The sequence below is a fragment of the Hylobates moloch genome, unplaced genomic scaffold, assembly GCF_009828535.3.
Source record: "Hylobates moloch isolate HMO894 unplaced genomic scaffold, HMol_V3 SCAFFOLD_15, whole genome shotgun sequence".
NCBI classification, from domain to species: domain Eukaryota; kingdom Metazoa; phylum Chordata; class Mammalia; order Primates; family Hylobatidae; genus Hylobates; species Hylobates moloch.
Window position 1 is genome coordinate 40,371,061 of NW_026652290.1, and position 20,824 is coordinate 40,391,884.

Sequence of the window (20,824 nt, forward strand, 5' to 3'; positions counted from 1 at the left end):
TATGGGGTTGAGCTGGATCGTGAAGGATTAACAATGACGAGGTTCCTACAATATAAATCCTCTCCTAGGTAGTTTCTTTTCTTGTTGGCTGGGCTAAAGCTCTGTAATTTTACTTCTCTTGGCATTAGCTCTACTCCCCTGTAGACTCCCAAAGTATTAGAACTGAAAGGGAACTAAGAAATTTGTTCAAATCCATCCTTCTGTGGTTGAAGAAGACGATTTTGAGCAGTTAAATGTCTGTCCAAGATCAAACAGCTAGTTCGTAATAAGGCCAGTGATAATGATTTGAGATAACAAACTTGTATCACAGCTTCCTCTATTCTCCCCCAAGGAGCCAGCAAACATATATATTCAGAGTTACCTATAGATATTTTAATATTTCTGTATTCTTGTTAATCTCCTCTAGAGCCTGCAACCCATCCTAAATGAACTCGGAATTAGTATGTTCAAGATAAGTTCTCAACCATTTCGCCTAATTTCTCTTTGAGTAATTGGCTTGAAAATATTGGTCAAAGTCATTTAACATAACGCTTCAAATATTAGTCAAGTCACTTAAAAATAGACTTGCTTTTAATCAAAAGGCAACACATATATTGTAGTTCAGTGATTGATGTTCTTTTCTAGCTCCTGAAACATAAATGTACAAGATAAATCATCAGCCACTAGTTCTCATTTTAAAAGATTAGTTACATTTTACAGGTGTGATGCCAGTTACACTCTAAAGTTGTTCTTACTAATTAATACAAAGCTCTTTTAAAAATATTCACTTCCTGATTTTTTCGTTTGCTATACATCACACATTCATGCACTCAACACTCAAATAAAACCATCTATACTATTTAGGGGGATGTTTTCTATCAGTATTTGTCTTCCGTAGAATACAATTTGTGAGATCTCACTTATCCTATAGTGAAAGTGTAAATAAATGCCCACAGTTTATAATCCGTATCTGATTTAAGGTGCAAGAGGATACAAATCTGCAAAGAAGTGAAGCGCAAGGGATATGTTGGTCTTAGGAACCAAAAACATTGGTGCAACTCCAAATAAAAAGTAACAAACATATATTTTTCCATTGACTGAATTATGTTTAAATAGGTAGATGTGAAAGTTCTTTCTTCAATTAAAAACTATTCCTTGCCCCAGCCTTGCTTCAGTGCAGAACATTATCAACCACTAATTACTTTGAGCTGACTGAGGGAACAAACAGAAAACATTTCTGCTCACGACCAGGTGCCTAGTCTACCCTAACCGGTAAAACCAGTTAACATCTACTCAGTCCTCTAGTTTTAACATTGCGGAAGGGAATAAGAGAACTGAAAATGCAGCAGGACCAGAGACTCTGGAGCCCTGCTCTCTCTTACTGATGGCTCTCCAGATTTGGCAGAAGGCCAGGGTGAAGCAGATGAAGGCCCAGTTCCACTCGTGATTCTTGCCCACAGTGGACACACCCATGAAGATGAAGATCAAGGTCTCGCTGACGCTGCTCAGCATCTTCATGAAGTACTTGATGGTCGTATATGATGTCTGAGACACGTTTTCTTCGACGTACTTTTTCATTGTTACTGCACAGGCTGTGATTCTATAAAAGGAGCAGAGTCTCAGAGAAAATCCATGAGGTTTTCCCCCTCCACAAAATGCCCTCCCCACAGGCAATGCCACAGATGCGTGAAGCCCGTGTTGATGCAGGAATATCTCCCTTATTCCCCTCTGTGGCTGCAGATTTTCCACAGATTTTCTTTCTCCCTCTTTTCCCTCCCTAAGAGATCTTTACAAGGTAAAGCTGAATGTGATGGGAAGGTGGGCGTGGCACGGTGAAATAAAAGGACACGTAATTCCCATGGGCACACCCAATGCAGAATGCTTCTCTCTTGCCCTCTTCATGAAGAGTTTGTCAGTCCCAACTCACACTCTCTACTTTACTCTGCCTTAAACCAGAATAACAGAATAATTCAGCAAGGTTCTCATTTCCTCCAATCCAACCATAAATGATCAAAACTTCTAAGACAATGCAAGGTTCTTTTTTATTGGCTTTATTTCAAATATTTCTGTTCTAGAGTCATTAAGCAAGTATGGGAAAGAGAAAGAAACTTGCCTTGTCTTAGAAGTTTTGAGCATTTTCCAGGTGGGAAAGTGACAGATGCCTAGAGTTTACACTATCACATTTAATTGAAAGAGATATTTCTCTACAATAAAATTAAATGTATCTGCCTGAATAGCTGGAAAGAAAGATAATGCTGTACAGAAAACAACATCATCAGATATAATAAGCCAAGCTGAGAAGCCTCATTCAAAGATAACATCTCAAGGATACAAGGACATAAGGATAAGCATTTCAAAAATATTTTCATTAGAGCAAAGAAATGTAGATTTCTAGTCTTATCCCATCTGCCTAGTTTCATCCCACACTGAAGAGCCATGGCTGCGTGATGTGGTTTGAGGGGCACAGCAGAAGGCAGAGCCCAGGAATGTCTGTCCCTCGTGCATGCCTTTCTTCAACTTTAAAATTAACTTTTCCACTTTGGGAGGCCAAGGCGGGCAGATCACGAGGTCAGGAGATCGAGACCATCCTGGCTAACACGGTGAAAACTCGTCTCCACTAAAAATATGAAAAAATTAGCCAGGCGTGGTGGTGGTCACCTGTAATCCCAGCTACTCAGGAGGCTGAGGCAGGAGAATGCCATGAACCCAGGAGGCGGAGTTTGCAGTGAGCCTAGATTGCACCACTGCACTCCAGCCTGGGCGACAGAATGAGACTCTGTCTCAAAAAAAAAAAAAACATTTCAAGGAAAAAAACACACTACTGAGATGAGAACTCAACGTTGAAGTTTCCCCAGATCTTCTCTGTACCGGCTTTCCTGAGCCTTCTAAATTGACATGATAATTGCTATGCTTTCCTCCTCAGGCAAATCACAAGAAGAAGATGAAGGCAGACATTGGAGAGAACGTTGGTTTGACAAAGAACCTGAATCAGGTTTTATAAAAGTTTAGAAGCTCCTAAATACTGCAACATGTTGGAGGGTTAGCGTCATTAGTCATGTCTTTCCCAGATGCCTGGTTCACATGATGTGGTCCTAAACTTTCTTTCTATTACTATGTGACTTGATCCTTGGTTTGTACTCACGCCAGGATGCCAGAGAGATAGAGGGTTTCAGCAGCTAAGTAAGACAAATAGCTGAACATGAAGACGATGAGTGGCTCAATTGCAGAGATATTCTGAGTGAAACGTGTGATAAACGCAGAAATAAATCCAAAAACGATGCCAAACAATACCCCTCCAAGCCCCACAATGATGAATCGGGCACATCCAGCCAAAATGTCGACAGGTTCTATGTCTTCAAATTTATGCATCTTTGTAAAGGCAATTAACATATTGTATAAGACCTAGGCAAAAAAGAGAGTAAACAAATATGAATTATGAATAGAAACTAGGAATACTTTGCATGCAGATTCTCAGCTTTGTGTCTAGTTAAGTAATACACAAAAATAAATTACACAACAAAATTACTAAGATGACTGCCTTTTAACTGTATTCCCAAAAATTTAGATGTATTCAGTTTCACTGAATAAAAAGTGTAATACTCACAACTTCCAATCACTGAGCACCTACTACTTGCCTGTCTCTTTGCTAAGCTTTCAGTGGCAGTTAATTTATTGCCTCTGAACTCCAAATGTACCCTTCCATTTGTGTTCTATAATAGACAATGGAATTCCTTTAAGCATTTTTTTCTTTAAAGTGAGCACCTAGTTAAGTTCTGTCCGTAAAGGGCCTAGAAGGGACATTCAGGTGCAGGCGGAAGGGCCTTCCTGCAGTTTTTCTGGGGCCTGTGGGGAGAGTCAGCCACGTGGGTGTGAGGAACTCCAGCGGATCCTGCCTGAACCACAGGCCCTGAAAGTGATCCCTCTGCAACCCTGCCGCTTCCGCCTGCTGATAACCTGTCTGCAAAAAGCCCCAGCATGACCCATGTGCCACATGTCTGTGGCCCAGGGCTCCACCCGAGCGGCCTGCCCTCTGAGAGCCTTCTCCCCGTCCTCCCATGCAGCCTGCTCCTCTGAAGATTCTCTCCCATCTCCCAAGTGCAGGTTCCCACTGCAGCCCCGGATTGCTGACTGATGTCTGGCCCTGCCTGCCTTCCGGAGGGTGGTCGATTGTTTGCCCAGCAACTCCAGACCAGCTCCAGTCTGGCTAAAGCAGCCAACTTCTCTGCTACCCAGTGGCCAGTCCACACCTCCTCCAGTAAGAGGTGAACCCTTCCCAAGCGTGTCCTTCCTTGGGGGCCCTCCCTCAGCCCTAGGGTACACAGAGTTTCCTTATATCTTATAGTTATGCCTTTATTATAGTTCATACATTTTATAATGCATTCACATTTTTTATTTAACCTATCATGTGGAGTATCTTACCTGATTGCACCTAGACCGTTATACCCTCCATACACATCATTTCGCCGAATCCCCCAAACGACTCTAGCCTATGTGACACACACTCTGAATTTTCCTATTATTTCTCTATTTATTTCAACATTTATTTTGAAGCTGCGGGGATCTACTTATCACTATTTCATGCCCCTCCACAGCCCAGAACTATGATCTAGCTCCTGAAAAGTGGCAGCAGGTGTGCAGGTAATGAGACATAGAGAAGAGCTGAACAAAGATCTCTGCAGAAAATGAAGACCTTTGGGAATATCAGCCCCTGAAGAGTCCTGCGAAATCACAGTATATGCCTCTTAGCATCTATCTACACCAGGAAAAATGCAAAAAATCAGAGCAGAGGACGGAAGCTAAAACTCAAGGGAATCGTGGCCATGATGGTATTCTGCGTGCTGCAGAAGCACAGATGGACTGCATGGACCTTCTAGAACTGATGATGCCCCCTCACCTTCACAGTTGGCTCTCATTGCCCCTCTGGTTGTGGCCCCTCATGCTGCACCCTGCCGGGCTCGCCCAGGCCTTCTGCTTGACTCTGATCTCTCCAAGATGGGAATCAAATTCCTTATGGAGACACTTAGTGTCTCTACTGAGTAACAATCAGTGTCACCACTGATCTGGGGTGTGGCCTGACAGCCCTTGGGTTCTGGCTTTGGCTTCATCCTCAGGACTCACCAGAACCGCACACTGCATTGTGTGCACACTGACCCCTTGCTGTGGTCTGCAGCCTGCAGGAAGCCATTCCTCCCCCAGCCCCTTTCCTAGCTAGTTCTGGCCCCTCCAGGTCCTCTGTAAGCCCGACCTCTGCTGATTCCCCATAACATCACCTTCTTGATAAAAGATTGTTGTTTTTGGCTGGGCGTGGTGGCTCATGCCTGTAATCCCAGCACTTTGGGAGGCCGAGGTGGGTGGGTCACCTAAAGTCAGAAGTTCGAGACCAGCCTTGCCAACGTGGTGAAACCCCGTCTCTATTAAAAATTCAAAAAATTAGGTTCATGCCTGTAATCCTAGCACTTTTGGAGGCTGAGGTGGGCAGATTGCCTGAGCTCAGGAGTTCGAGACCAGGCTGGGCAGCATGGTGAAACCCTATCTCTACTAAAATACAAAAAATTAGCCAGCAATGGTGGCATGTACCTGTAGTCGCAGCTACTTAGGAGACTGAGGCAGGAGAATTGCTTGAACCCAGGAAGTGGAGGTTGCAGTAAGCTGAGACCTCACCACTGTACTCCAGCCTGGGTGACAGAGTGAGACTCCATCTCTTAAAAAAAAAAAAAAAAAATTAGCCAGGCGTGGTGGCAGATGCCTGTAATCCCAGCTACTCAGGAGACTGAGGCAGGAGAATCACTTGAACCCAGGAGGCGGAGGTTGCAGTGAGCTGAGATTGCACCATTGCACTCCAACCTGTGTGACAAAAGCGAAACTCTATCTTATTTAAAAAAAAAAAAAAAAAAAGAGATTGTTGCTTTTCCACAGAGAGGTTAGCAGTAAATGATTGATCATGTGCAAAGTTGTCCCTAGGCTGCTGTCTTGGTTTGTTCATAATCGCGAACAGTCAGAGTGCATTGATGACAAAGGCCTTCTCCTTGCTCTCCCTTCTAAAGAATGCCTCATGTTTGTTTGAGGGAGGCTGTCCTCTAGGGACAGATAGAAGCAAAAGCAGCAGGAGGTTATGGGATGGACATATGTATGCTGCAGTCACCATGTAACTGTACACTTTTTGCTGCTCCCTTATGTGCAGATATCAAACATCATGCAGAGTGGCTCTGGGCTTGGGAATGTGAGCTGGCAGTGAGGCTCATGCCTCGAAGTAGCTCAGGTGCCATCAATCCTCATCTAGGATGTTTCTTTGCAATGCACTTTGTTGACCGGGGAGGGCACACCAGGAGGTTGCACAGTGGCCCTCTGCTAATGAGTTTTTTGTCCACGAGCACCTCTACAATAAGGCTCTGTCACCTTGACTCTTACATGACTCTCCTAGGGATGCTGTGACAAAGTACCACAAGCTAGGTGGCTCAAATTAACAAAACTGTATCCTCTTACTGTTGTGGAGACTAAAAGTCTGGGCTTGAGATGTCGGCAGTGCTATGCGCCCTCTGAAGGCATTAGGGGAGGGCCTTTCCTTGCCTCTTATGAGCTTCTTCTGGTGACTGCCGGCAGTCCTCACCATTCCTAGGTTTGTGAGGGCATCACTACAGTCCCTGCCTGCATCTTCACCTGGTCTTCTCTGTGTGTCTCCTCTGTGTCATATCACCTTCTTATAAGGACACCAGGCATTGGATTAGGGCCCACTATAGTCCAGTGTGAGCTCACCTTCAATAAGGATAACTGTAAAGACACTGTTTCCAATTAGGATCCTATCCTGAGATTCCAGGTGAGCATGGATTTTTGAGGGGACACTATTCCATCCAGTACAGCTTTTATAAACAAAATGACCCTACCATGAAATTAACTTGTATTACAGACTAGAAGTTTTCATTATAAATCTCTCAGAGCACAGATAATTTTATTTTGAATTTTACAAGGTCTTAAACTCTGGCTTATTCCCCAAATGGTTCGATCATGTTTCTTAAGAGAGCCCAGGATGCAGGTTTTGAGTGTATGAATTAGTGCTCACTGTTCAATGTAATAAGTAACCAGTAGCCAATAAGCATGGTTAGATAAGGGAATGTGGGCAGAAGGTTATAATAGGCTTGGCTTCTTCCCTCAAAGATAAGTTTCTAGTGTATTTTCTGGGAGGAGAGGAAGCTGGGGAAGATGAAGAAGAATCAGAAAGCTTGGTGCCAATGGGTCCAAGCAAGTACACACACAACATACAGATACACGTAATAGACACACACAACAGACACACAACAGACACACAAGCAACAGACACATGCAACAGACACACAGACACACACACACACCATGAACATTGTGAATTTCTCGTATTAGGAAAAGAATTACTTAAAAAGAGAAAGACTTGCAGAAATCTTAAACTGAATTTGGTTAAGAATAAACATGAAAAAGTGTAGAAATTGTCCAGAAGCAAAAGAACAAAGGGAAACCCCCACAAATGTCCCACAATCCCTCCTAGAGAAAACTACTACAGATATGTATTTTCTAATTCTATCTATCTGGCTATCTATCTATCCATCTATATATCATCTATCCATCTGCTGTCTATCATCCATCTCTCTATCTGGGGCAGTCAGAGCCCCTCAGATCTCTAACTGCAGGGATTCCCATCTGCCACTCTCAGCTAAGGCCTGAGCTTGGCAGGGACACTGAGATAGGCCCCTTCCTGGAAGGCAAAGGACTCCTTGGATACGTGTTTTAGCCTGCAGGTTCCTGATGAGCTTAATAAACTCTCTAAGAAATGCAGCAAAGACAGTCCCATCCAGCTTCTGTCCTTCCCTCTCTCCTTCCCCTGGAATCACTCTGCACTGTGACCTGAGGGCTCTCCCATCCCCCTGGGCTTCTTCCTCATTTTGCCTCACAGGAGTTTCTCTAGTAAAACTCTTGTACATTTAATGCACTCTGAGTGTCTGATCCATGAAGGACCTGGACAACATCTATCGATGTGTTTGTGTATCAGTCACACTTTACAAAACTGTTAAAATCCTGGTCTATTTTATTTAAACAAGCTGAAGCCATGCTTTAAGAAAACCTGGGCTGAGTATTTGAAAAAAAAATGTGATGTATGATTTTGAATGAATCCAAAAGAATCTTAGTGGTTGTGTCTTGACTCGGTGAGTTTGTTTAATCCAATTTCACTTTCTGCCACATATGGGTCTGAGAAGGCCTGAGCATTGCACTGTTGGAGTTGAGCTCACACTGAAAGGAGTGAAGCCACAGTGAGGAGTCGCACACTCCCCACAATCCCAGAAAAGGAAAGTCTGAATGAGGTTAAGTGGAACCTGACTGTTTATTTGACTCTCAAATCCAAAGGAAACTCAGAGAATATGACCGAGACTCAAAGATTTGAATATTGTTGCCACAAACTAAAACTCTTTTACATAGCTTGTTAGTTTATTAGTAGCTACCCAGACTGTCCTAATGGCCTGGGAAAGTCAACTGGGCCAGCCTTGTCTCTGGACACCAGTGTGCCCTGCCAGGAAGATGCCATGGCAGTTTCAGAAGCTAAAGTAGTACATATAATTAAGAAGACTGCATTTACAATCACAATCCTTACTACTGCACGAAAAACAGTTCTTATCTTTCAAATTACCAGGCTCTGGGTAACATTATAGTTGCAAAAGATTTTCTTTGGGTTGATTTCAAGTCACAATAATGTGTGTGTACCTTTTATACACTGAAGGGAAAAGTTCAGCCAATGCTAAATCTCAAACATGTCCACAGCCCCATGGAGAAAAAGGTTAGATTTTTCCTCTTCACTCATTGTCTCAGCAAACAGTCCTTCTGCGTTACCTTTAACAGATTCTCCAAGCCTTCCAACATTATAATAATGATGATCCTTTAGCTGATGCCACTGTAAAAGTTTGCAAAGCCCTTTTAACACACAGAGACTCACACAATGACTAAAAACATTAGTCCTTCGACCAGGGCTCAGCAGAGGTGAAGAGTCAATTCCAAATGTGCTGACATTTTTTTTCTTGTTAACTTTATTGAGGAAAGACTTACATATGATAAACTCTATCTAAAGTGAATGAATTCTAGGCATTGTAGATACTCATAAGGCCATCGCCATAGTCAAGATATAGAACAATCCCAAGAACCCTGAAAGGTTCCTCATTCATTTGAAGTCCATCCTTCTCTCCGACCCCGGCCCCAGGAAATCTCTAATTTATTATTGTCACAATAGATTAATTTACATTTTATATAGTTTGAATAATAAATTATGAACTCTTTTTTTCTGGCTTATTTAACTCAGCATGATGTTTTTGAGTTACCCAAGTTGTTGCAGATATTAGCGGTCCTTTCCTTTTTATACCTGAGTAGTATTCCACTATCTGGTTATGGCATATTTTCTTCATTTATTTACCTATTTACCTGTTAATGAGTATTTGTCCACTCCCAACTCCCCAGTTTTTGGCTGTTTGAATGTTGCTGCTGTGTTCAAGTACAAGCCTTTTTTGTAGACCTATGTTGTCATTTCTCTTGCGTATATACCTAGGAGTACAATGGCTAGGTAGTATGGTAGACACGTGAAAGTTTTAAGAAACTGCCAAATTGTTTTTCAAAGTCATCATATTAGGCCAGGCACGGTGGCTCATGCCTGTAATCCCAGCAATTTGGGAGGCCGAGGCAGGTGGATCACTTGAGGCCAGGAGTTGAAGACCAGCCTGGCTAACATGGTGAAACCCTGTCTCTACTAAAAATACAAAAATTAGCTGGGTGTGACAGCATGTGCCTGTAATTCCAGCTACTCAGGAGGCTGAGACGTGACAATCCCTTGAATCTGGGAGATGGAGATTGCGGTGAGCAGGTGAGCAGAGATATGCCACTGCACTCCAGCCTGGGCAACACAGCGAGACTCTCTCTCAAAAATAGAATAAAAACAAAACAAAGTCATCATATCATTTTACATACCCACCTGTGGAGCCTAAAGCAACCTCATCTTGGATGCTAATCCACCATGTTGATTTCTGATTAATCCCAGTTCTGGGAATGCCTCTAAGATTTCTGTTTTATCTACTGTTCTTTTTGTAAAAGCACATACTATAAATTGTGCCCCTGATTTACAGTAAGTAAAGTAAGTAGAGTAAGCTCAAACAACTTTGCCCATAAATTCTGCCCATAGACAGATTTATACAACATTCTTGCCTTTCCCTACAATTGTCCTACACATTCCTTCTCTATGGTATATAAGCCCCGGGTCTGGGAACTAAAGGCACGGTGCTCCACCATATTGTGTCACCACTGCTGAAGACAAAAGCATAGCTTCTGTTCCTGTCTCTGCTAAATGTTTATTTCTAAAAAACTAAGTATATCCATCCCTTTTTTCTGCCTCTCAGCTTCCTTGGACTTTCAGGTAGATTTGGACAAACCCTATCTACTGCAGAACACCACCAAAAATGTATGAGATTCCCAGTTGCTCCATATCCTTGGCAACACTTGATATTGTCAGTTTTTTAAATTCTAGTCATTGAATGGATGGGTGGCATTTCACTGTGATTTAATTTGCATTTCCCTGATTACTATGTTGTGCATATTTTCATGTGCTTACTGGCCATGAATATGTCATCTTTTATTGTGTATCTGTTCAAATCTTTTTTTTATTTTTAATTGAGCTGTTTATAGCCTTATTGAGAACTAAAATTATTTAAAATTATTTCCATATTCTCTATGTCTTTTGTGAAATGCATGTATAGTGAATGTTTTCTTTCATATGTAGCTTGCTTTTTTGATTGTGCATTTTGAAGAGCATTTTTTTCTTTGATAAAATCCAATTCATTGCTTTTTCTTTTTTGTGTGTGTTTTACTTTGTGCTTTTCCTGTCTTTTGACTACTCCAAGGTCAAAAAGTCTTTGTTTCTATAGTCATAAAGATTATACTTCCATGTTTTCTTCCAGGAAATTTATAATTATACCTTTTCCATTTTATCTATGATACATCTTGTGTTAATTTTTAAATATGGCTTGAGGTTAGGGGTGATTTTCATGTTTTCCACATGGATACCAGATTTTTTCAGTACCATTTGTTGAACAGACTTTGCCTTCCATTGAATTGCCTTAGTTCTTTTGCCAAAAATTAATTGACAGTGTATATGTAAGTCTATTTCTAAACTCTCCAGTCTCTTTCATAGTCTATATCTCTATTCTTTAATTAATATTGTCATTTGTGTATAATTATTATAATTATCATGGCATTATAGTAAGTCATCAAATAAGTCTTTTAGCTTTGTTCTTTAGTTTTAAACATTGTTTCATGTAGTCTAGGTCATTCACATTTCCAAACAGATTTTTAGAATCAGCTTTGTCAATTTCTACTAAAATGTTTTCTGGGATTTTGATTGGCTTTTATTGAATCTATAGATCAAATAGGAGAAAACTGATATCTTAAAAATGTTTACTCTTCCATTAATGAATATGACATTATTTAGGTCTTCTAATTCTGGTCAGCAATGTTCTATAATATTCAACGAAAGGATCTAGCATATCTTTGTTAAATTCACTTCAAAGTATTTCTGTTTTGGGAGTACTTTTAAATGTTATTTAAAAGATATCTAAAATGTTATTTTCTTTCCTGAACCATGAAACATCTAGAAGTTTGTTTTTTAATTTCCAAATATTAAGAATTTCCTAGATATTTTAAATATATTTTTAATTCTTTTGTGTACAAAAAATATACTCTGTATGGTATCAAGGCTTCTAAAGTTATTGAGGCTTGTTTAGTTGTCAAATGTATGGCCATTTTTATTAAGCACACCATAAGCACTTGAAAATGATGTTGAGTATCCAGTAGTTGGGCATAATATTCTATGAATAGGAATTAGGGCAAGGTGTTTGATAATATTCAGATTCTCCATGCCTTGCTGATATTTTACTTAATTTTAGTATCATTTCCTAAGAGAAAGGTATCAGAATCTCCTACTAAAATTATGGAATTGTCATTTTCTGCCTTTCAATTTTTCAGTTTTTAATTCATGTATTTTGTTGCACTAATATTAGGTGGATATATATGTACAATTTTTAGGCATTCTTGACTAGTCAGCTTTTTTATTATGATAGATCCTTCTCTATCTTTGTAATATTTTCTATCTTTATATCTTTTAACTGATATTAACGTAGCCAAATCAACATTCTTATGCTTATTGTTTGCTTGGTTTATCTTTTTGCATCCATTTACTTTCACCTTATTTATGTCTTTATAATTAAATTGCATTTCTTATAAATAGAATATATTTGAGCCCTGCTTTATAATCAGTTCTGTTAATCTCTGGCTTTTGATTGGAGCGTTTAGTCCATTAACAGTTAATGTAATATTGTTATGGTTAGATTTAGATCTACCATATTACTATATTTTTTTTCTTTTCCCTTTCACTCCTGGTCTATTGTCTTTTCCTGCATTCATTTTTATTTACTGAATACTTTTTAGAATTCTATTTTAATTTTGTCTATTGACCAAATTTTTTGCATCATGTTTAGTGACGCTCTACAGTAACATCCTTAACTTTGTACAGTATACTTTTGACTAACATTATACCACTTCATATAAAATAAAGAAACCTTATAGCCATGTCAGTTCATTAAATGTACTGACTTTTAACTGTCCTTAAGAACCAAAGTAAGAAGGCTCTTTGTAGTCATAATATTAAATCGTATGGATTCATTTGACACTGATAGCTGAGGCCCTAATCATAATTAATTGCATTTTTTTGTGACCACCAACCCTCATAGTCATGATAGTTATGGTCCCCACCATGCACATGGATCCCTGTAGGACATAGCATCTGAGGAAGGGGTAGTCTTGTTTGACTACATTACTTTTAACAGGGGACTTTCCACTCAAGGGTGAGAGTAGACAGACCCTCAAGAAGTCTATCTATAGACTGGGGTCTGGGAAGTAGTCTGAGGTGAAACCCTCTGCCCAGATTGCAGCTATGGTAACTGTTTTTTTCTGTCACAAACATAACTGATTTGGAATGAATGACTAGAGAAATACAATGAGATAGATTAGGGGACAATGAGGGACCATGAACAACTATGAGTTGTGGGACAGAAAAACTGAAAAATAGAAACTAAGAGAAGGGAAAGGATAATTGAGTGGATGATATGGAAGCTAACTGGAGTGGTGATATGGTTTGACTGTGTCCCCACCCAAATCTCATCTTGAATTGTAGTTCCCATAATCCCTATGTGTTAGGGGAGTGACATGGTGGGAGGTAATTGAATCATGGGGATGGTTACCTCCATGCTGTCTTCATGATAGTGAGTGAGTTCTCACAAGGTCTGGTGGTTTTATAAAGGGCAGTTTCTTGTATGTGCTGTCTTGCCTGCCACCATGTAAGACGTGCCTTTGCTCCTCCTTTGCCTTCTGCCATAATTGTGAGGCCTCCCCAGTCATGTGGAACTGTGAGTCAATTAAACCTCTTTCTCTTTATAAATTACCCAGTCTTGGGTATTTCTTCATAGCAGCATGAAAATGGACTAATACAGTAAATTGGTACAGGTAGAGTGGGGTACTGCTATAAGGATACCCAAAAATGTGAAAGTGACTTTGGAACTGGGTAACAGGCAGAGTTTGGAACAATTTGGAGGGCTCAGAAGAAGACAAGAAAGATTGGAACTTCCAAGAGACTTGGAAGGCTCAGAAGACAGGAAGCTGTGAGAAAGTTTGAAACTTCCTAGAGACTTGTTGAATGGCTTTGGCCAAAATGCTGATAGTGATAAGGACAACAAAGTCCAGGCTGAGGTGGTCTCCGATGGAGATGAAAAACTTATTGGGAACTGTAATAAAGGTAACTCTTTTTATGTTTTAGCAGAAACTGGCAGCATTTTGCCCCTGCTTTAGAAATCTGTGGAACTTTGAACTTCAAAGAGATGATTTACAGTACCTGGCAGAAGAAATTTCTAATAGGCAAAGCATCCAAGAGGAAGCAGAGCATACAAGTTTGGAAAATTTGCAGCCTGACTATGAGGTAAAAAAGAAAAAAACATTTTCTGGGGAGAAATTCAAGCCTGCAGCAGAAATTTGCACAAGTAATGAGGAACCGAATGTTAATCACCAAGACAATAGGGAAAATGTCTCCAGGGTCTCCAGGAAATATCAGAGACCTTCACAGCAGTCCCTCCCATCACATGGCTGGAGGCCTAGGAGGGAAAAAATGGTTTCCTGGACTGAGGCCAGGGCCCCCCTGCTCTATGCAGCCTTAGGACATGGTGCGGTGTGTCTCAGCTGCTTCAGCTCCAGCTGTGGCTAAAAGGGGCCAAAATACTGCTCAGGTCATTGCTTCAGAGGGTGTAAGCTCCAAGCTTTGGCAGCTTACACAGGGTGTTGGGCCTGTGGGCGCACAGAAGTCAAGAATTTGAGGTTTGGGAACCTCTGATTAGATTTCATAGACTGTATGGTAATGCCTGGATGTCCAGGCTGAAGTTTTCTACGGGGCAGGGCCCTTATGGAGAACTTCAGCTAGGACAGTGCAGAAGGAAAATGTGGAGTTGGAACCCCCAGACAGACTCCCCATTTGGGTGCTGCCTAGTGGGGCTGTGAGAAGAAGGCCAGATGCCTCCAGACCCCAGAATGGCAGTCCACTGACAGCTTGTACCTGGAAAAGCCACAGACCCTCAAAACCAGCCCATGAAAGCAGCCGGGGTGGTGGGGGAGGTGGGAGCTGTAACCTGCAAAGCCACAGGGGCAGAGCTGCCCAAGACCATGGGAAGCTACTTGCATTAGCATGACCTGGATGTGAGACATGGAATCAAAGGAAATCATTTTGGAGATTTAAGATTTGACTGTCCTTCTGGATTTTGGACTTGCATGGGGCCTGCAGCCCCTTCATTTTGGCCAATTTCTCCCATTTGGAACAGGTGTATTTACCCAATGCCTTTACCCCCACTGTATCTAGGAAGGAAATAACTTGCTTTTGATTTTACAAGGTCATAGGTGGAAGGGACTTGCCTTGTCTCAGATAAGACTTTGGACTGTGGACTTCTGAGTTAATGCTGAAATGAGTTAAGACGTTGGGGAACTATTGGGAAGGCATGATTGGTTTTGAAATGTGAGGACATGAGATTTGGGAGGGGACAGCAGTAAAACAATATGATTTGGCTGTGTTCCCACCCAAATCTCATCTTGAATTGTAGCTCCCATAATCCCTACTTGTCATGGGAGGGACCCAGTGGGAGGTAATTGAATCATAGGGTGGGTTTTTCTCATGCTGTTCTCGTGATAATGAATAAGTCTCATAAGACCTGATGGTTTTATAAAGGGCAGTTCCCCTGCACATGCTCTCTTGCCTGCTACCATGTAAAATGTGCCTTTGCTCCTGCTTCGCCTTCCGCCATGATTGTGAAGCCTCCTCAACCATGTGATACTTGAGTCCATGAAACCTCTTTTTCTTCATAAATTACCCAGTCTCGGGTATTCATTAATAGAAAAAAAAAAAAAAAAAAAATGCATTAATACAAATGGGAAGAGAAATAAAAAAATTCAATTGAAAAGCAGCAGAGTGTGAGTGAGTGACCAAATGCATCCCTGATGAGGCTCTGAAATGACAATGTAATAGCTATTAGTACTGCTTATCCAATATTTCTTTCCCTTCTAGGAACATTGTAGGGTGTCACTTCTAGTCTCTTTGAGGTTGGTTGTCACCATGTGTTTACGCCTGGCCAACTTTTGAGTTTGAGAGTTTTTGTTTGTTTTTTTCTCAAGAAAGAATGACAAGAGAGAGCTTCAAATAGAAGAGATATATGTCATTTCCAGAATGGAGCATTTGCTTGCTGAGGTGAGACCCTCCAGAAATCTCTCTTTCCTCCAGCACAGTGACCAGCAATGTTCAATATGGTAAACTGCCCTATCAGCTAAAGACCTTGAGTAACCATTAAGAAGGGGGAGACCTGTTGGCTAGCAAAAGGCAAATAGTACAAGCAAGAAATAAATCTTTGTTGTTTTTGGCTATTTAGGTTTGGAGAGATACTTATTACACAGCATAATCAAGTTCATCCTGATGGTAAAAGATCTGTGAACTCTTGCTTCTGAAATTCCTAAAAGCAGCTTGGTTCTAGATGAACCTTTGTGACACTTCATCATAAAGCACTTATTATTCCTGGGTTCCTGAGGGGTCAGCTATGGGTTGAATCATGCCCCCCTCTCCAAATTTGTATGTTGAAGTTTAACTGCCAGTACCTGATAACGTGACTGCATATAGAGACAGCATCTTTCAAGAGGTCATTAAGTTAAAATGAGATCATAAGGGTGGGGCCTTAATCCAATATAATTGGTGTCCTTATAAGAAAATGAAGAGATACTAGGGAGGGTCACACAGAGGAAAGTCCACATAAGGACAAAGCTAAGAAGGTAGCTGCCTGCAAGTCAAGGAATGAGGCCTCAACAGAAACCAACCCTGCCCACATCTTGGTCTTGGACTTCCAACCTCCATAATATGAAAGAATAAAAGTCTGTTGTTTCAGCCCCCCAATCTCCACTATTTTATTACAGCAGCCCTAGCGGGGTCTTCCTCATTGCCTTGCATACCTTTATAATTAATCTTCACTGCTTGAGCTTGCCATAACTCAGTTTCTTAAAACAAAAAGCCTAATTACTGACCCTTTATTTGTTTTACTGTCAAGTTAAAAAAAAGAAAAACATTGGAAGTTAAGAGTCACAACATAATACAATAAAAATGATCTTTCCTGCATGCCAGATAATGGAAAAATGCAAAGAATATCATAAAGACCTGTAGTCAGCAACCTGACTCAAAAAATTAAATGATGAACCCAGTTCATTTTCTAGCTTGTATTAAGGAGCTCTGGCATAGTAAACTCTGTCATGGGCAGTTTTTTGGCAACCACCTACTCTGACTCTCCGACCACAAAAGGAAACCCACTAAGAAGACCAGCAATTAACTAGCAAGCTCGCATAACAATGTAAAAGGCAGAAGAGAGGAAGCTCTTTCACCTTACTCCTAAATGAGGGGAAAAAAAGACCTGAAGCCCAGGATAGGGAAGTAAAACAAGGTGTTCATCCATGTTCATGGGGTTGAGATCTCTGGACATTCGTTCTTTCCAAGTTCAGTGAACGGAGGCCAAGCTGGTGAACTGAATAGATGTCAGAACATGTAATGAGGATGAGAGAAAAGTATGTGTATCAATAAATCCTGTTTATTGACCTAGTGCACAGCAATGACATTTCTTTAAGGAATTCTTTTTCAATTTAAAAAGTTTGAAACTCTTCCGAACTTGAAGAAAGATGGAGGATTGCCATAGTTCATAGCTGCAATTATCACCTACTTGCCAATGACTTCCAAACATGCATCTTGTTTAAGCTCTGGCCCAGGATCTAGATTTTCATTTCTGTAACTGCTGAACAATTTCTTTCAATTGCCTGTAGGTTTCTAAGACTCAACAATTAAAAACCAACCTAATACTATCATCCACCTCCACCAACACCTGTTCCTCACCCATGGTGCCATCCAAGAACCCGCCTGAGTCTACCACCCCTTAGTCTATGCAAATCCCTCTCCTCCTTCACTCCCCACATCAATTTGAAGCAAATGACTTTAGGACTATCTTTCACCATCTAGTGTCAGTTCACCTGCATGATACAAAAGGTAGTTTAAAAGCCACTTAACTTCAAAACTCTTTTAGCCATAAAAGCAAGCGTCAGTTGTAACTGATAGATTTAAACTCACTAAAGACTAGCTCTGTAATTTGCTTTTTCTGAGAGGGAGATTGCTCTGGCTTAGTGGAACAAGCAGTGTCTGACCCTAAGTAATAGCTCAGTAATATTTTTTGATAAATGAATGGATGGATGGACGGAGGATTAGAACTCAGGGGACCTCTGGCTCCACCAGACACGACTGAACTTAATTGTTAACATAAAGGAATTAGATTTCAGGCTGGGCGCAGTGGCTCATGCCTGTAATCCCAGCACTTTGGGAGGCCGAGGTGGGCGGATCACGAGGTCAGGAGATCGAGACCATCCTGATTAACATGGTGAAACCCCGTCTTTACTAAAAATACAAAAAATTAGCTGGGCATGGTGGCGGGCGCCTGTAGTCCCAGCTACTCGGGAGGCTGAGGCAGAAGAATGGTGTGAACCTGGGAGGCGGAGCTTGCTGTGAGCCGAGATTGCGCCACTGCACTCCAGCCTGGGTGACAGAGCGAGACTCCCTCTCAAAAAAAAAAAAAAGGAGTTAGATTTCACGGTCTCTCAGCTCTCTCAGTGGTATTAACCTATTACTCACCAACAACCAAAGCTGGTCCTGGGGGGTAAGGAGGAAAGTATGGATTACCCCAGCCTGGAGGCAGGGTTAATGGCTTCCTCCCTCACCCATCACCTGGATCTAGTGCTCCCATCCAGGCCTGTGTAACAGGTTCTGCTGGATGTCATCCATTTATGCAACCATGGAGGAAGCTATAAGGAAACTATTTGTCAGCCAGCACCTCCCAAACAGCCAACTCATGGGGTTTTACACGTGACACCAGGCATGTTTTTTTTTTCCCACTGGAGCCCAACACATCCACAGACCCTTAAGGATGCATGAACGGGTGTTGTTGGGGGTGGGACAGCTGTTGAAAACCACAGGACTAGGAAAGTCCCCAGGCTGTGCTTGAAGCTCTATGCTTTTCTCTCAAGTCAGGAATTTCTATTAATGTGTTATGCAACCTCCTAGGAATTCTCTGTGGCTAGAAAGCGTTCTAATAAAACACAGAACAAGCAGGTCCATGGTTAAAAGGAATAATTTACAAACAAAAAGAAATAAGTCATGTGTTCATAGCTGCGGCTCCTCAAAGGCAGGAGAGGAAGCTTGTTTGCTTTTGCATCCCAGGCACTCGGCAAGGCTGGCAGGAGAGAACTTCTCCCATGCTCTTTTCTGCACTCTTTCTGATTACTCCCTAAAAAGCTAAAGAGACATTGCTTTTCTCCCTGTTTCTCTTCCAAATCCGTGTCCATAGCTGCTCAACCCCACCTCCTGACAAAGAAAAGACAACTTGATAACCAGAGAGGCTTTTTCTTTTTTCTTGTGCCTGTGACCTGAAGTGAGTTCTAATTACTCCTAGGTAGCTCACAGTGTAGTCTAGTTGAAAGCCAATTTGTACAATTCAAACTTCAACCATTCTGTTTATTTAGCCAGAAGAAAATGAACCAAACAAGTGTTTGATGAATCAAATGGGAGGCATTGCAGTGAAATAATACAGTGCCCGTCCAGCCCTGTCCTGCTTTAGCATGCCTCCCAAGGATTAGCCCACACCCTTCAGGCTGCTCCTTAAAGGGCGAGTCTGCGGCTTAGACTCCACAACTGCAGGAAGTAAAGGGGTTGCCTGTTGTGGAAGGTTAGGAGTCAGATTTGGTGAACCTCTGCCCCCTGCAACACTCTCCTTCATTTACTGAGACCTGCACTGACATGCTCCTCACTTCTCCCAGGTCCTCCCACCTCCCCAGCCAAGTCCAAGCTCTTCATCACAAGCCATAGTGGTTGCTGCATCTCTCTCTCTCTGTTTCTCTCTCGCTCGGTTTACTTCTCCCTGTGCCTGTGACACAAACACACACACACACACACACACCAGCTGTGAGCTGAGAAGTTCACCATGAAAACCTCCAAATATTTTGGCTGAAAGTGCATGCCTGAAGGCAAATGCCTGAATCCTTTGGGACCCATGTCTGGGCTAGGTGGGCACCAGACTCCTGCCCTTCCCAACAGAAGGTCAGAAGCAGCCCCAGGGGAGAGCCTCACAGATAAGGTACTTGCTGAGACTTTGCAGGTTGTGGAATTCACTCCCAGGCACCCAAAGCCAAACAATCAAGGCTGCATGGCCCTTTCTGCCTGAAGTTTAGGCGTAATCTCCATTTTTATGCCTGACAGACACCTGGCAGATGGTTGTTCTTGTGTGGACCCAACTCTGGCACACAGGAAGGGCAAGGGGACATTTGCGTATCACCTGCCCTGAGCCAGGCATCCAGAGTCTCATTTCACAACATCCTCACAATCACCCTTTGGAGTCAGATTAATCATTCTCATCTTACATATGTGGAAACTGAGGCACAAAAGGATTGGGTCCCAAGATCATGCAACTTGTAGGCCCATGTCCCCCATACACAGTGAGCTCCCTATATTCTTGGCCAGAGGAAACTGTCTCCTGGTAAAGCTATCTCCTCTTGGCTCCCATCCTTGGAATCAGAATAAAATGGAAGGAAATATAAAGAAGACAAGGAAAAGATGCCTACTCTCCCCTCAAGATTCTGTTCAAGTGCACATATAGCTCTTCTCTAGGAAAAGCTGAGACTGCAATGTTCAGATAGACAGACACGACGATGTGGCATCATTAGGGTGTCAGGAGAGCTCTGTGGCTCAAACGTACTCATGCAGGTGGACTTGGAGGAATAACACCAATCACAGGGGCTCACTCTGTGCCACGTGCTATTTTAAATGCTTTACGTGTATCAATTCATTTTAACTCTCCATCAACCCTATCTCCATATTACAGAAAGGAAACTGCGGCCCAGAGAGGGTAAGTGATTCACCGAAGTCACTCAGCTTGCAAGGAGTGGAGTCAGGACCTGCAATGAAGCATATAGCTTCCCATCCATGCTTTTGGCTATGCTTTACTACGTCTTGAATAAGAAGTAATAGAGTAAGGGTCCCTTTTGAGGCAGGAAAATATAAAGCAGGAAGAATCATGAAAGAAAATTTGCCCTCAAATGAATAGGCTGGATACGTGGTTCCCCTCATGTGCCCTGTGGCCAGGACAGTGGGGGTGCAGGACACGTGCATGACAAGGTGTGGGGAAGGAGAGATAGG

The 20,824-nt window shown here is 41.9% G+C and overlaps 1 protein-coding gene across 1 annotated transcript in view; it reads right to left on the reverse strand.

Annotated features, from left to right (window-relative positions):
• SLC9A4 (solute carrier family 9 member A4) overlaps window positions 1-20,824 on the reverse strand; it is a 59,316-nt gene that overhangs the window by 25,747 nt on the left and 12,745 nt on the right. The window contains exons 3-4 of the mRNA XM_032178152.1: window positions 3,122-3,381; window positions 1,362-1,579 (exon numbers count right to left, since the gene is read on the reverse strand). Coding sequence (XP_032034043.1) covers window positions 1,362-1,579; window positions 3,122-3,381 — 478 coding nt within the window. The remainder of the gene's footprint in view (window positions 1-1,361; window positions 1,580-3,121; window positions 3,382-20,824) is intronic.